Source organism: Gordionus sp. m RMFG-2023, chromosome 3 (assembly GCF_954871325.1).
Source record: "Gordionus sp. m RMFG-2023 chromosome 3, tfGorSpeb1-WG-v2, whole genome shotgun sequence".
NCBI lineage: Eukaryota > Metazoa > Nematomorpha > Gordioida > Chordodea > Parachordodidae > Gordionus > Gordionus sp. m RMFG-2023.
The window spans coordinates 48,192,553-48,208,514 of NC_088777.1; the positions used below are offsets into that span (position 1 = coordinate 48,192,553).

Sequence of the window (15,962 nt, forward strand, 5' to 3'; positions counted from 1 at the left end):
GATTTTAGCTAAGAATAAATGGCTCAACCTTTGAGATTTTTTTTTCCTTTTTGAGATGGCAGAAAGGTTTGGAGAGCCTTATTGGCGAAATTTCGAGGAAAAAATATTTGGATTTAGTCATTTTTCAAAAAATATAAAATCGAGCCGTTACTAATTGATTACGGATACTATTTTTAAAAAAATCGCGATACTATTTCAAAAAAATCATGATTTTTATTGAACCCTATATTTTTCTTATATATACATATTATTTTATGAACGAAAGAGTTGGCAGATCATTTTCCTTTAAAATGCGGTCAAGAGGAATAGTTTATAAATAACTTTCAGATAAAAAAAAAGAGAAGAAAATAAGAATAGAAGAGCTAATGATTTACAAATTAAAAAGTTCGGACCTTCTTTCATTTTTATTTGAAGCTTTTTTCTTTCTTTCTTTCTTTCTTTCTTTCTTACCTTCTTTCTTTTCTCTAATTTATTTTCATCTTATTTTTATATTACTTTAAGGAATGCGGGGTAGAAGAATCGAATGATTGGATAGCTGCTTCATAATTATCTTGAAATGATTTGGTAGAAACAGTGCCCAATGCCGGATCTAAATAGTTAGAAAAATCGAAATATAAAACAAACAACAAAAAAAAAATTTTTTTTATTTAATCTATTTAAAAATTTTAAATTTTGTTACTATGATTTATGCTATCAATATTTTTTATTGTTTAAAAAAATAAATAATATATAATATATTATGCTCTACCTTTTTTATTTTACGACCAAAAAAATTTGTTAAAAACAATAATATTAATTAAGTTATTTGAACGAGGAAATAGCAAGATAACGCTTATATGTTTTAGTTGTTTTTGGCACATGTCATAAAGATAATCAAAAATAAATGTCAATTATTAATTTGGGTCTTGTCATATGGATGGATATGGCTGACATAAAAAGATGCAAATTAGTATTAACAGTCATTATAAAAAAATAAAACAAACTTTGTTATTTTTTCTTCCTCTAAAAACAATAAATAAATTTGTTTTTAAATATGTTTTTTTATTATTATTAATCTATTTATTTATAAAAAAACTATACATTATTTATTTTTTAAAAAACTATATAAAAAACAAATAAAAAACAAAAAAAACAAAGAGGAGTTAATTCAAAAATATGAATAATTGATTATTAATTACTTATTAAAATATTTTCTAAAATTCATTATTTAAAGTTGTAGTAATCAAATAATCATTTAACTAGAGTCATAATACTAGTGTTTTTAAACGACTAGTTTTAAGTGATTTAAAAAAACGGCTTACTCCAATATTTTAGCCAGAAAGATATTGCCTAAACCATGAGATTTCGCCAATAGATGTCCAAACCTTTGTTCCTTCTGCAAGCAAAATCTTCAGGTTTGCGTAATATTATACTGAGTGAAATATTGAGTTAGCCGTTTTTAAAAATCGGCCCAAAACGAGCCGTTTAACAACACACTAGATTATAGACTAATTCATTATTTATTAATATAGGATTTTAATTTTAAAATATCATTCATTAGAATTATACAAACAATTTATTTTATTACCCTCTGGTCTCCACTTAATTTATATTAGCCATAAAATGGGCGCTTTATTAAATCACATGACTAATTTTAATTTCTTATTGGTTTAAAGAATATGAAACATTATAATACTAAATTTTTATGCAAATTATTATGGCATGGAACAAGATAAATTGTGAATAAAAATTAATTTTATATGATTTTTTTCATATGAGATTGTTCTGAAGAACTGATTTATCAAAAAAAATTAATTTTGACATAGACCACATATACCAGTATAATACTAGCACGACAATTTATCTTATTCATATATTTATATATATTGTAATTAGCACAACTATATTGATATCGATTGAAAAAAAAAATGATAATCATAAAATTTTTTTGAATTTACATTTTTTTAAAGAAAACTGAAATTAAAATCAATAAATTATGAAAAATAAAATCCCATTTGATATAAGGTCAAATGAAATGACGAAATGAATCTACATATGGCAAAACGAACCAAAATGGATGGATGAACTTATAAGTTTTGTATATATATAGTGATTGAGCATTATGTTTGATAAAAAAAAATTCGCTACTTTTCGAATGATATAGGAATTAGAGGTCTGGATTGGACGGGTTTTTCTCCTTCCGGACTATGCCCGCCAAAACTTTGAATGGGCATGGCCGGTTTTTTTTAAAAATATTTTCAACATTGGGCGGGTGGCGGGAGGGTTGAATAAACTTTTAAAGTAATGGGCAAGCGTGGGCGGGTAAATTTTTGCAGAACAGACTTCAATTTAAAATACATTTAAAAGAGCCAAACTAGGCATTAAAACAATTTTTAAACATTAGGAGGGCGGGAGGGTTAAAAAAATTTTATAGATAAATGGGCGGACGGGTAAATTATTTTAAAAAAAATTATAAGTGAGCGGCTGGGTGGGTCAAATAAATTTCAAAACAACGAGTGGGCGGACCTTTCGATTAAAAATCCGCTCATTGAAGACCTCTAATCGGAATGTCTTTCTATATTAAACGTTTTTTTATATATATATATATATAACACACTATAGGAATCGGGAATCATTTTAGTAATCGAATGGAATAAGTTTAGATAACTTTCAAGAAAATTCTTTTTTTATAGGAATTCATGAAAAATTAACAAAAAAAATAAATAAATTAAATAATATAAGTAAAAAATTTCGGCCTCATCCTGGCGTAGGAGTGGCAATGTCTTTTGGGGGCTAATGGAGGTTTAAATGGTTCCCTATGGTCTGGATCTAGAATAGGATCACCGACTCCTCGACGGGGTGTAAAAACAACCTAAAGGGGTTGATGTTAGGAAGGGTATCCGATTGTAAAAACCTTGCTTTAAAATTCCTAATTATCACAACAAGGCATTAATGGGGTACAGCCCAAATTACCCCATTGGCCTGCTCATCTGCCTACAGTAAATAGAAGGATGGGAAACCTGGTGGAACCATGATTAGTGAAAAACATATGACGGCTATAAACGACCTGATAATAAGTGGAGAAATCAGTTTATGGGGGATAGAGTAAGGGTCGCGACATGGAGTGTTGGGAGTATGACGGGAAGAGCCGAAGAATTGGTAGATGTACTGCATAGAAGGCATATATATGTGTGTTGCATATTAGAGACGAGATGGAAAGGTAATAGCAAAGAATGATTGGCAGGACAAGTGAAAAGTTTAAATTTTTCTGGCAAGAAAGCAATGATGGTAAGGCTGGCGTTGGTGTATTTCCCGATGAACATATGCCGAAATAATATTGCATAGTTTTCTACCAAAAATCATCTTGATAATTATTGTCTGATTAGCTAGTCTTCTTACTTCGATTACGTTGTCCACCCATTTGAATAAGTGAAGAGAAAGATATATTTTGGGACAGTCTAGTGGAGGTGACATCGAGACTAGCAAATGAAGAGGGGATTATCCTAGGTGGTGATCTAACGGACATGTGGGAGTGAGTAGTGAGAACTATGAGGGAGTACATGGAGGATTTAGTTACGACATGAGAAATTCAAAAGGGGAGAGAATTTTGGTTTTTGGTAATGTTATTATGAATATGATTGTTTGTAATACAATGTTTAAGAAAGAATCAGAGAAGCTGATGACTTACAAGTCGGGTAGTGATAAGTACGGTAGATTATTTGTTAGTAAAGAGATGTGATAGGAGCATAGCAAAAAATGTGAAAATGAGACTGGGGGAGGAATGTATTGATCAGCACAGATTTGTTATAGGAGATCTCACTTTTATAGGTGATAGGATCTCTAAAAGAAAGTTTGTGCCAAGGTTGAAGGTTTGGAAATTGAAGGATGAGAGTGTTAGACGTCAATATACCTTTGGCGATAAGAGAGGCGGAGGTGGCACAAGCATCTGGGATAAATAATAGGTAAGAAGCCATAAAGAAAGCCTGGGTGAGGACAACTGGGGAGGTATGTGGATGGACAAAGGGGCAGTCTAGACATATGGAAACATGGTGGTTAAATCCGGAGGTAGCGAAAGCTGTGGACGAGAAACGGAGGTGTTTTAAAGAATGGTATAATAGCAAATAAAATAGAGCTAACATATTTACAAGGTGGCGAAAAAAAATGTCAAGAAATTAATAGCGAAAGCGTGAGAAAAACAACGGCAGGAGTCTGCTAAAAAAAGGCAGAATGTGAATATAAAAGGAAAAATGGTAATTGATAGTGGTCATATTAAGAACACCTGGAAGATCTACATGGAAGGACTTTTGAACGAAGAGAATGAATGGGATAATGATGTTAGTTGTGCAGAGGTAGAAGGTCCAGGGTGTAAATTTGGCAAGGACGAAATTAAGAGAGCATTAAAAAAGATGGAAAAATAGAAGGCATCGGGTTTGAGTGGTATCAGAAATGTTTAAAGGTTCTGATGACTTAGGGATTAAAAATGAATTTAGCCAATCTAATTGTCATAGAAGGAACTATTCCCGAGGATTGGCGAAGAAGTATAATTATTTGAATATAATGGAAAAGGTGATCCGTTAGATTGCGATTCTTACAGAGCTATTAAACTCTTGGAACATGCAATGTATTTGAGACCATCAAAAATGGAAAAGAAAAATCAGATGGGAAACTGGCCTACCCGGGTAAACCTGGAAATCGTCATTAAACGGAGAAGAAGATATATGTAAAAGAAATTAAATGTAAATAAATTAAGGAGTCATTTTCTTCCATCGCTTCCAAATAATTAATAAACCGTGTGCCTTGTGGAATATTGATCATTTTCCGAAATTAACGATTATCAATTATTGATTTTCCTAGTGCGAAATTATTTCAACCTTTTATTTTTAACCCTTGAGTAGTGTATATAGCAATACCTCAGATATTTTTCCAATTTGTCAATCAATATATATTTTTATAAAAAAAACAATCGATATTTAAAAATACAAATTTATACTAATATTTAAATATTATAATTCAATTTTTTTAAAATAATTGAATTTTTTAAGTTTAATATTTTAAATATTCAATATTTTTAATAATTTTATTGTCAAAGGTTTGAAAAAAAAATCTTTCTATGACATCACATTTCTTTGGAACAAAATAGATTTCAAAAAATAAATTCTAAATTTGAAATATAATTTTTTTTATATATATTACCTTCCACAGTGTCAAAGTCCACTACCCTTCCAAAATCTTTGGAAATCATGGGAGGAGGAGACTCCGCAATCGCATTAGAATCCAATCCCATCCTTCCCGCGTTGTTTTCGTTGGAGCCATTTTCATCGCTACCCCTCTCAATTTGAACTGTATTTTTGGATTTACTGTTGCCAACTTTTTTTCTCCAAGGTAATCTGGAAAAAAAATAATCCCTTTGAGGTTCGGTGCCTGACGGTGATTGGCAAGATTTAGCTGGTGTTTATTTTTTTTTTAGAAAAAAGGGCACTTATAAATATATATATACATATATATATGTATAGGTCGTAATGGGACATGGTGTCCATGAGGAGTAAAATCTCTCAATTAATTATTTAACCGAAGATAAATTTTATCTTCGGTTAATTATAGGGGGTGAAAAAAATCGTTTTTTTTTAAAAAAAATAACTACTACAATCCTGGCGGAAAATATGTAGTGTTGTTAATGGCTCGTTTTGAATCGATTTTTAAAAACGGCTAACTCAATATTTCATCCAGAAAAATATTACTCAAGCCTGAAAATTTTGCTCATAGAAGGAACTAAGATCTAGACATATATTATCGAAATCTCGATGTTTAGACAATCTGGCTAAAATATTGAGTTAGCCGTTTTTAAAAATCGGTTCAAAACGAGTGGTTTTTAACAACACTAAAAATATGGGTTTATTAAAAATAATATAATATATTATATATGATATAAATGATTAATTTTTGAAGTGTTTGAAAAATTTTCTTTTAAAATGATTTTCAAGGCATTTATTTTCCCGATATTTTTCTTTCCCATTTTTTAAAAATTATAAAAATCCATAAAATTCTGTTTTTCCTCCATATTTAAAATTTTTTTAAGGAAAGCTAAAATTAATAATTTTCTGTCCCTCAATTTATCTGTAACATGTGGCATATAAGATGCCTCAAAAATATTACCCATTATCAGGCACTTAGCCACGGGAGGCGTAAGTGAGTGGGGGAAAACCCCTTCAAAAAATTTTGGCATTGAAAAAAAAATCGTTAACATTAAGGCGTTTTTAATTTATATTAGTTTCTTCAAAATTTGAACTGCTATCTTATAAGAAAAACCCCAAGATTATAGTGATACTTTTAGGCTAAAAACTTGGTTTAGATATTTTTAGCCGCCTGCTAAAAATTGGCTTAAGCGGCTAATAATATAGTAAATACACAACTATATCAGTTAAGCCATATCCGTAAATGGCTTATGTAAAAAATTATTATCATAATATTGTAGTTTGATATGCCTTTATAAATTCAATTAAATTTCGCATTTACGATAGTCATAGAAATAGAGTAAATAATTTTCTCGGCGGCCACCCTAAAGTAAATTGTCCCTCTTTCTTCCATTTAAGCCTTGTTAGTAGGCGTTCATCGCTCAAAGCGATTGCGGGATACATCGCTGGGTATTTTCAGGAGCAAGCAAATAATATGTGGAATTTATAATCTATAGTGATGTAGTTCATATAGTCGCGTCGCGCGGTCATCCTAAATTTTACCCCTTATTTACTTGCTCATGAAAATACAGAGAGAAACGCGCTTACTATATAAGTGGCGGTTTAGAAAATTTGCAAGATATTTTCGTTATTTTTTTTTTAATTGATGAAGAATAAATTTAATTATAGCCACTGGTATAGGTTAAAATTTGAAATAGCTGATACCATACCAATGCTTAGGATGTGCATCGATCAGCTGCATCTTTGATATATATATATCAAAGAATAATAATACAAAGTATATATAAATGTAATGAATTGAGATTAAAATATCGCCAATTGATTTTATATTTGATAAAAAATATATAGAACCTGGGCTGTTTGGACTCAATAATAATTCAGATATCAGCTGATCAGTAACGCTGAGTTCCTGGCCTTTTGTCAAAATCGATTTATCACCCATTTTTAAGTTCCGGGAATTGTGTTCTTCCTTATTTAGTGACATTTGTCAAAAGAAGTTGGCATCGAATTAAGTAGGTTTTGCTAAATATGGTAAAATAATAAAATAAATTAAAATATATATTTTTTTTAAAAAACATTATAATTTATACATAAAAAAAAAATAATCATATATTAAAGAAGTTTAAAAAAAAATAATATATATAAAAGACTTGGAGGTAAATATCATTTTTAATTAAACATTTAGTATAAATTTAAAGGCTTCAACATATTATATTTGTCCTGAGGGTATTTGTCAAAATAAATCCTAATATAAAAAAGATAGAATTAAATCACACCTTTTTAAATATAACAAGTTTACGGCATATTTAGTCAGTTCAAGAATTGGAGTGCTTCCACTCGACATTTTCAAAATTTTTGAGTTTAGAAGTGGGTAATAACTTATTTATTCCCCAATATATATTATATATATATAAATAAAAACTAGATTAAAAAAAATTATTAATTTTTTTGCCAAAGTTATAGCTCTGTCAAAATTGATCAATAAGCTTTGTCCTATTATTTGATTTTAATTTAATGTTAATTTTCTCATTTTGCGCAAGTGGAGCACTCCAATTCTAGGCCGACAATATATATAACCAGACTTTAGAACTTAAATTCTGGATTTCCATTATGCGTAAAAAAAATTTTCTGGGTTCTTAAAATTTCTAAGGTGCGGTTCTCGGGGTTTCAGTTTCTTAACGAACTCTGCTAAGGTAATCAAAAAAAACAATATTCTCTGAAAATGAGTCGAGAAAAATTTCTTAGACATTTTTTTTGCAATTGTCCTAGAACTGCTTCTTGGAAATTTTAAAAGGGGGTTTGGTTTCCGAGTCTTATAATGTTCTATGTATACAAATGTATCTTTTTTTTCTTTCGATAAATCAATAAATATTTAGCAATACATATGTTTAAAAAATAATTTAAGATACAATTCATTATTTGTATTATCTAAGCTGTGAGCTTCTATAGAAAATTCAAGAAATCATAAATGCACTCCTTTTTTTATAAAAATGGATATAGAACATTATAATACTCAGTCAACGAACGATATGTCCCGAATCCGGCTTAACAGAATTTGGAATAAGAAGCAGAACTTGAACCCTTCTTTTCGAAATTTATAGAAATTGACCATTTTTAAAATTTACAGGAACATGGTTTGATCAGTTTTAGAGGATTCATTTATAGTTTAAACTTTTTTTTTAAAAAAATTCACTATTAGAGAAACTGGATCTAGATCCTCTGGAACTGAGTCAAATTTAATAACCTGAGCCAAAACACATTAGATAGAAATATTTTTATTGGAATATATGTTTGGGTCAATGTGTTTTTTCGGGGAATGTCTTATTTTTTTTCCAATTTTAATTTCATTTTTTGAGGGCCTTTTTTTTTTATTAAAAATAATTGTAGATGTCATTTATAATTTATATAAAAAATCTATGGAAAAACTAATGTAAATCATATTAAGTTCAAAAGTTTAAGGAGAAATTGTTTGATATAGATAGAATATATTTCCGGTAAAATCAGATTTTAAGATTTTAAAAACGCGCTCAAAAAAGGGGTCTAGAGTTGAAAAAAATAACACATTGACGCTAACATATATATCAATTGCAGATTTAAAGCCAGGCCGGAAATAAATTTTACTGTGCGGGGTTTAGCTGACAAAAAATTTAACCATAAAATAATGAAGGATTTTTTGTAAAATTTTAATAGACCAGCCTGGGCATTAAAATTTTGGTATATTTTTTTGAATTTCAAACTAATATTTTGATTTAATACTATCCAAATGGGCTCATTTCTTTGTCTTTTAAGAGCTTTCTAACTAAAAATATTATAGTAAAGTCATAAATTAAACAATTTATATGATATATGATACAATTACAAATGCAAACTATAGAGACAAATCTAATAGATTTAATAAAAAAGTTCTTGTAGAAATAGATAGTCTTAGAGAATAGACATAAGAGCAATTTGCATCGGAAAAAAAATTATAGATATTAAATTAAAAGTGTGATGACCAGAAAATTTGTACAAAAAAATATAACAGCTGGGATAGACTTTTGGAAAACTTTATAGAACAGGAGACCGAACCTGACTATTAATAAAATTTTTATGAACTGGGTTAGGCAAATTAAAAAATTATTATGAATTGGGCCAGGGTAGGAAAATTTTTTAAAAAATTTTAACAGGTTGGGCCTGGCAAAAAAAGATTTGGGCCAGGCTAAACAACTTTTGCCAAAAATTCTTAACTATGCTAAAGTGGGCTATGCTTTGCAGATCTCTAATACAGATACCACATTTAGGAGGCTAATTTAATCTGATATTGTTAATATTATATTATATTGTATTGATATTGGCCAATTACCAAACTAATATCACTAAACTGATTTTGTTCATTATACATATTTAATATATTTGAATTTTTTAACAAAATATAACACAATTAATGACTTTACCATAACATAAATCATTTGAAAATATACAAATATCAAATAATTAATCTATAAGTTTAGGCTCATTTATTTAGTTACATTTATCAATTCATAAATCATTTATTTTTTAGTAAAATTGTTGTCATTTTTGTTATGAAATTCTTTTTGTAGAAAGTAGTATCTTATCTAGTCTATTCATGATCAAAGTAAATTGTCACAATTATTTTTAAAATCATTTATTTTTAAGGTCACAAACATCCTTATAAAAATAAATAATGTATTTTATTATTATTTTGGCATTTTTTAAAATATTTAGTTTATTTTTTAATTTATCACTATGTATGTTTATAACTTAATAAATATTTTTTTCTTAAATATTAAAAAATTAAATATCAATGGTAAAAATTTTTTAAATTAATTTGGATAATTCAATAATATTGGCCAATAACTGATATTTAAAAAAAGAGGAATAATTGGCCCAATCTGATCTGATAAAAAAATATAAGTGCATTTTTAATATTTATTTTATTTTAAGTATAGTATAGATGCTATTCAATATCAATAGCAAATTATCAAAAAAAGAATAAAGAGATGTCAATTGTCACTATAAATAATCATAGATCAAATTATAAATATTTTATACAAAATCTTATCATAATATATATTTTATTTATTTAGAATAAATATGTCATTCAAATATTAATTCATGATCAGGTTAGAGAATTAATACACTAAGATGCATAATTATAACATATCTGATTATATAATTGAGAGAGGAGTCATTTATTTAGATGTGCAGAATGAATACTAAGGATTATGAATAAAATGTGTATGGAGAGGATATGGAAAGTTCCTAAGATGTGATTAACCCCCCCCCCCTCTCCTATAAATTTTATTGGAGGGTTATGGTATATTTACTTAAAATGAATCACAAATAATTAATTTGAAATGATTTGACATGCAAACTAGTTTGTGATTATTATTTTAACTTTTCAATATAGCTCAAATTAAAAAACGTTGCATATAATTCTTCTGAATACCAAGCTCTAAATTAATAGACACTGTTAGTAACACTTATTGCAATTGCAAGCCTTTGGGTGTTTCATTTTAAAAAAAATAATTTTGATTTTAGACATTTCTTATGAATTATAGTTGAATTTTAAAAATTTATATATTTTGATAAAAATTAATGTTCATAATTACCTATTTTTTGGAAAAGGGTGCAAGTTGTGATTTAGTATAATAGCATATATGTATAATATTTAAAAACCATAAATTTTTAAACTTGAGGCTAGGAAGAACCACACCCCCTTTTGGGTGCCTAAGTAAATGTATTTGAATCATAATTAACTTTATGAAAAAAAAGTATTAGTTTTTATTAATATTTTGCATTTAAATACACGTTTTATATAGATAAGTTTAATAATGGCTTATAATTGTTTAAATATTGAATACTTGTTAAATTTTTAAATGCAATTATTTTTATTGCGGTGCGGTCGTATCATATGGGAATAAAAGGATTGATGTTATTTAGCTACGTTGAAAGAAAAACATGTTGAAAATTGAAAATGAAATCTTCGAACCGAACAGTTTATATTTTGTCCATTTTTGATTTTTTAAACATGCTTATATATATGCGAACACGTTGTCTCTTTATATTTAACGTATAACAAAATAACTTGTTTTTTTAATGAACAAATTTTTTGTGTGACTATTGTTTTTTTCCTCATATTTTTACTTATTAAATCCTATTAAACTTTTCTCCATGGTCATTATAGTTTTATTTCATGTTTTATATTAGTCAGCATTATTTTTTTTGAAATTAGATATCAAAAAATTAATCATCTGGTATTTACCATTTATTGTAAAAGAATTCATATTTTTAAAAAAAATTCTTTTAATAACTATTTAATAATACTGATTATTTTTTAAAATTTATCAACATATTTTTGCAATAATAAGGTATTTTAACAATTTTTTAATAAAGTTGTTAAAAATTTGTAAAAATGTTTTACAGCATAAAATATTTAGGCAAAAATCTTAATCAGGCCGTTTTTAAAAATCAACTAGAATCTTGCCGTTTAACAAGACTAACTATATATGTTCTACAATATTTTAACTATATATGTTCTACAATATTTTTAAAATACATTTATTAAATTATTACCATCATGCAATATTTGGATATTTTCCGATTGATAATTCAATTACCTTACCACTGCATTATCAAAGATATTAAATGGAATATATCAATTTCATCTAGGTAATTATTCTAGAATAGCATTAGGTTTCGAAAAAATCCTGATTCGAGGTTTATATTATTAGGAAAATCGGACTCATTATGTATTTATGATTCACCAGGATGCCAGGAGGGGGGTGTCACTATTAAGTGAAGTTTTCCGCCAAATTATATTGGAGGTCTTTAGGACTACATATTGTAGGCATTTTGCTGTACTATATTTTTATAAAAATAACAATTGCGTTTCAATTTTTTTTCATAAAATTCTAAAAATTTTGAATTAGAGTGAAATGAAAAAAAATATAATAAACTTTGGAATTATTTTCTTGTAATACCATGTATTTTTTTAATTTTAGGGATTAAAACTCAAGCCTGTAGTCTCTATGCTTAAAACATGAGAATTTTTTATTTTATAAGATATTTTTTATGTCTTTGAAGATTCCGACACCTCCCTTTATTTTATATCGACAATTTTCTTATATCATTGAAATAAAAGGTGACATATAAATTATATGTTAATTAAGCGTATCGCCACAAGCGGCTATACATTTACATTTTTTATTGTATAAGATATTCATAACTTCAAAATCCATAATTAATATGCGAACTTTTGGAAAAATTAAAAAAAACACAAAATACACCTAATCATTTTCGTTGTTTTTTTCAAATATTTTTGTGTTTAGGGTTGTTAAAAAATTCCGATTTGGGTCGATATTTTAAAATGGTCTTGTTTAGATTTTTCACAAAATAATATTGTGTAAGTATATAGATCTTGCTCATAGATGTCAGAAAGGTTTGGAACTATATTTGCCAACTCCAGAGGATTATATAATATTATTTTCACTAAAATCTTAATCGAGTCTTTTTTAAATATCCACTAAAAATTGAGGTTTTAACATGACTGATTGTTTCGAATATAGATAGCATATAAAAGTCAATCAAATATCTAATCAATATTGAAAAGATTAAGTAGAAACAATGCAAATATATAGGATCAATTTTTGCGAACCAATACAGCTCAATTATTTTATGATAAATATAAGAGACCTGCAGGCTCGAACCAGATAAAAACATCCCGGCAAGGCTTACAAATTTTTTATTTAAAGAAAAAGAGACCTGCAAAGATACCATTTTTATGACTTGGATTCTTTAAAAATATTTTTTCGACCTGACCTGTATTTTCTTTAAATAAAAAATTTGTAAGCCTGGCAGGTATGTTTTCGAAATATATTATCTTTATTTTTAATTTTTATATAAAACATTTGGTTATAAAATTACGGCCCGGAATTTTTCTAGCCCCACACGAGTATATTTAAAAAATAATAAGGCTCATATACCTGGGTCGAGCCTGCAGGTCTCTATATATATTCTATAAACAATAAAATGTATAAATTTCATTTTTGAGCAAACATATTTATTATACAAATAAAATATAAAAAGGTAGACTTATATAATATTGTATATTTCTTTTGCTATGTTCTAATCTCAAAATATATTCCGAATTTAACAACTAGTCCATCCAAAGTGGTAATGGAATTTCGCTAATTTAATATCTAACCAATCTCTTCTTATTCATCTCAATATAATTTCAAACTAGATCTGACCCAATTAATAAAAGCATTTTTTTCAAATAAAATAAAAGTAAATAATTTAACATTTTAATTCAGAATAAAATGGTAAGACAATTATTTCCTCCACTTCTCATTTGGAGATTCAAAAAAATTATGAATTGTTTAAGAAAACAGGTCTTTTAAACAATTATATTCAAATACTAGGGGTGATAACACTTTTTGGAAGCCAATCCACTATGCCTTATAAAAAATCTAATATCACATCTGATTGTATATTTTTTTGCATATTACAATATGGGAGAATGTTTATTAATTCATTATTATTATAAAGAACTAATTGGGCTTCTTTTATTATATTATTTATCTATTTTTTGTTTTATAATTATTTTTAATGTTATAATATTTATTAATTTAATTTCAAGTTATATAATTGAAAATTTTGTAAAATTAAGACATTTTATTGGATTGGAAAATTTTATACTGGACGATAACCTATATTTTAGAAAGACAAATAATCAACACAATCCGATTAAAAATATTGGCATATCCCTATATATTAATGTCAAGGACATAGATTAAATTATTATGGAATGTTATTTCTAAATTTACAGATTGATTTTTTAAAAATCATTATAAAGACTACCATTAGCATTAGCTAGATTAATCTAATATATATAATCGCCGTAATCAAAATGAACGTTTTCGTATAATCCTAATGTTATTTTTTTCTATCAATTCCATTCATCTTAATGTTAATTATATTTTTTCTATCAACTTTACTATCATGTTAACTTTAATAAATCGAAGGAGACTATAATTTTCTAATGTTAAATTATTATTTTTAAAAAAAAGGGAAACTTTTTATTATACATCAACGAGATTCGAATCACAAACTTAACGTTCGATAGGCAATCTTTCTAACTCAGTCTCCTTCGATATTATTTTTTGTAAATCAATTCTTCTTATATATGAGACTATATTTTGATAATGAAATTTAATTATATCAATATTTATTTTTTTTATTGGAAGCTCCAGGCTTGGGAAAAAAATTTTAAAATTATTATCGGTTGGCCAGGTTTGAGAAAAAATTTTTAAAATTATAATGGGTCAGGCTGGGCTTGGAAAATATTTTTATAAATTATATTGGGCTGGGATTGGGAAAAATTTTTTAAATTATTATCAGCTTGGAAGTTTGGGATTTTTTTATTATTAAGTATGGATCTCACATTGATCTATGCCCGTAAAATCTGATTTTAATTGTATTTTTAAATTCATTATGATTTTTTAAATATTTTATTCAGTTCTCAACTACCAAAATATTATGATCTTTGGTTGAGGTTGGGGAAATTTTATCAAAATTATTATGGCCTAGGACCTTGGAATTTCTTCAATATAAAATATTAGGCATAGGTTATCAGTAGTATTTTAACTATTATTGATATGGGTGTCAAGTAAAAACTAAAATTATATTTTGACTCAAAACATAGCATTTAAACTAAGTTTTAATGAATTGGACCTGGCCTGAAGGGAGGAGGGGGTTATAAAGATATAAATTGGATATTTTTTCAAATAACAGATAACAACTATCATAAAAGTAAGGAGAAAAAAAATTCTCATTCTCATCAATTTTCCAGGCTCAGCAATGCTGACTAACGGGATATCTGGTACTCTTAGTTATAAATGCCCATCAAGAAAGACTGGTTATCATACTTTTCTTCTTTATTCGATGATAGATGAATCAAAAATTAAGAATATCTTATGAGGTGTGATTCACAAATTTATCTTTTTTTCTCCTAAATTTTAATATTTTTATAACATAATATTAATAAAGTACATTTAGTACCATTTACACAATCTATAATTACCTCTCAACCCCGTCATTCTTGAGGGGGTATTAACTAGTATTATAATAAAAAATTAAAAATAAATATATAGTTTTGGTTTCATATTTTAAGTTAATAATATTCAATGATTTCTCACTGCATTTATATTATGATTAATTTTATACATTGTTAAAATTGATATAATGAAAATAAAAACGTTTAAATTTAAGTATCTTTGATTAAAAAATATAAATTTTGGAATATGGCAGATGGGTGGGCGGGTTAAAATTAATTTAAAATCATTTCATTAAACATTAATAAAAAATGGTTCTTAAAATGTCCTTTTTTGGTATCATAAAAAGTTTTTTCTTAAAATAAACTTTTTTGTATATTAAAACTACTTTGGCGGAAGCGACAAGAGATATGCCAAAGCTATCAAGATTAGCAGGAAAAATATTAGCATTTCCTGCAACTTGTGCTTCTTCTGAACGAGGATTTAGCATTGCTGGAACGTATTTGAATCCAGAAAATTCTTATTCATTATTATTTTTGCATTATAATTACATATAATATCAATAATATATATATATTTTTTTTACATAGATATTTTATTTGATCAAATAAATCATCCATAATTTATATTGAATATATGCTATAGTAATTTCCTAAATTATAGTAGAGGTGTAATATAGATTTTTTATCCTTATTAGATGCTTAAAAAATTGAATGACCATAATTAAATTTTATTT

At 26.9% G+C, this 15,962-nt stretch overlaps 1 protein-coding gene across 2 annotated transcripts in view; it reads right to left on the bottom strand.

The window, feature by feature from the left end:
* LOC135926596 (anion exchange protein 3-like) overlaps positions 1-11,131 on the bottom strand; it is a 38,724-nt gene extending 27,593 nt beyond the window's left edge. The window contains exons 1-4 of one of the 2 annotated variants that reach the window (XM_065462521.1): positions 11,036-11,131; positions 7,023-7,193; positions 5,173-5,424; positions 496-589 (exon numbers count right to left, since the gene is read on the bottom strand). In XM_065462521.1, the coding sequence (XP_065318593.1) occupies positions 496-589; positions 5,173-5,424; positions 7,023-7,155 (479 nt within the window). In that variant the 5' untranslated portion in view covers positions 7,156-7,193; positions 11,036-11,131. Of the gene's footprint in view, positions 1-495; positions 590-5,172; positions 5,425-7,022; positions 7,194-10,865; positions 10,897-11,035 lie in introns of those variants that run through there. The other variant, XM_065462522.1, reaches the window with a different exon arrangement.
* Between the last annotated feature and the right edge of the window lie 4,831 nt (positions 11,132-15,962).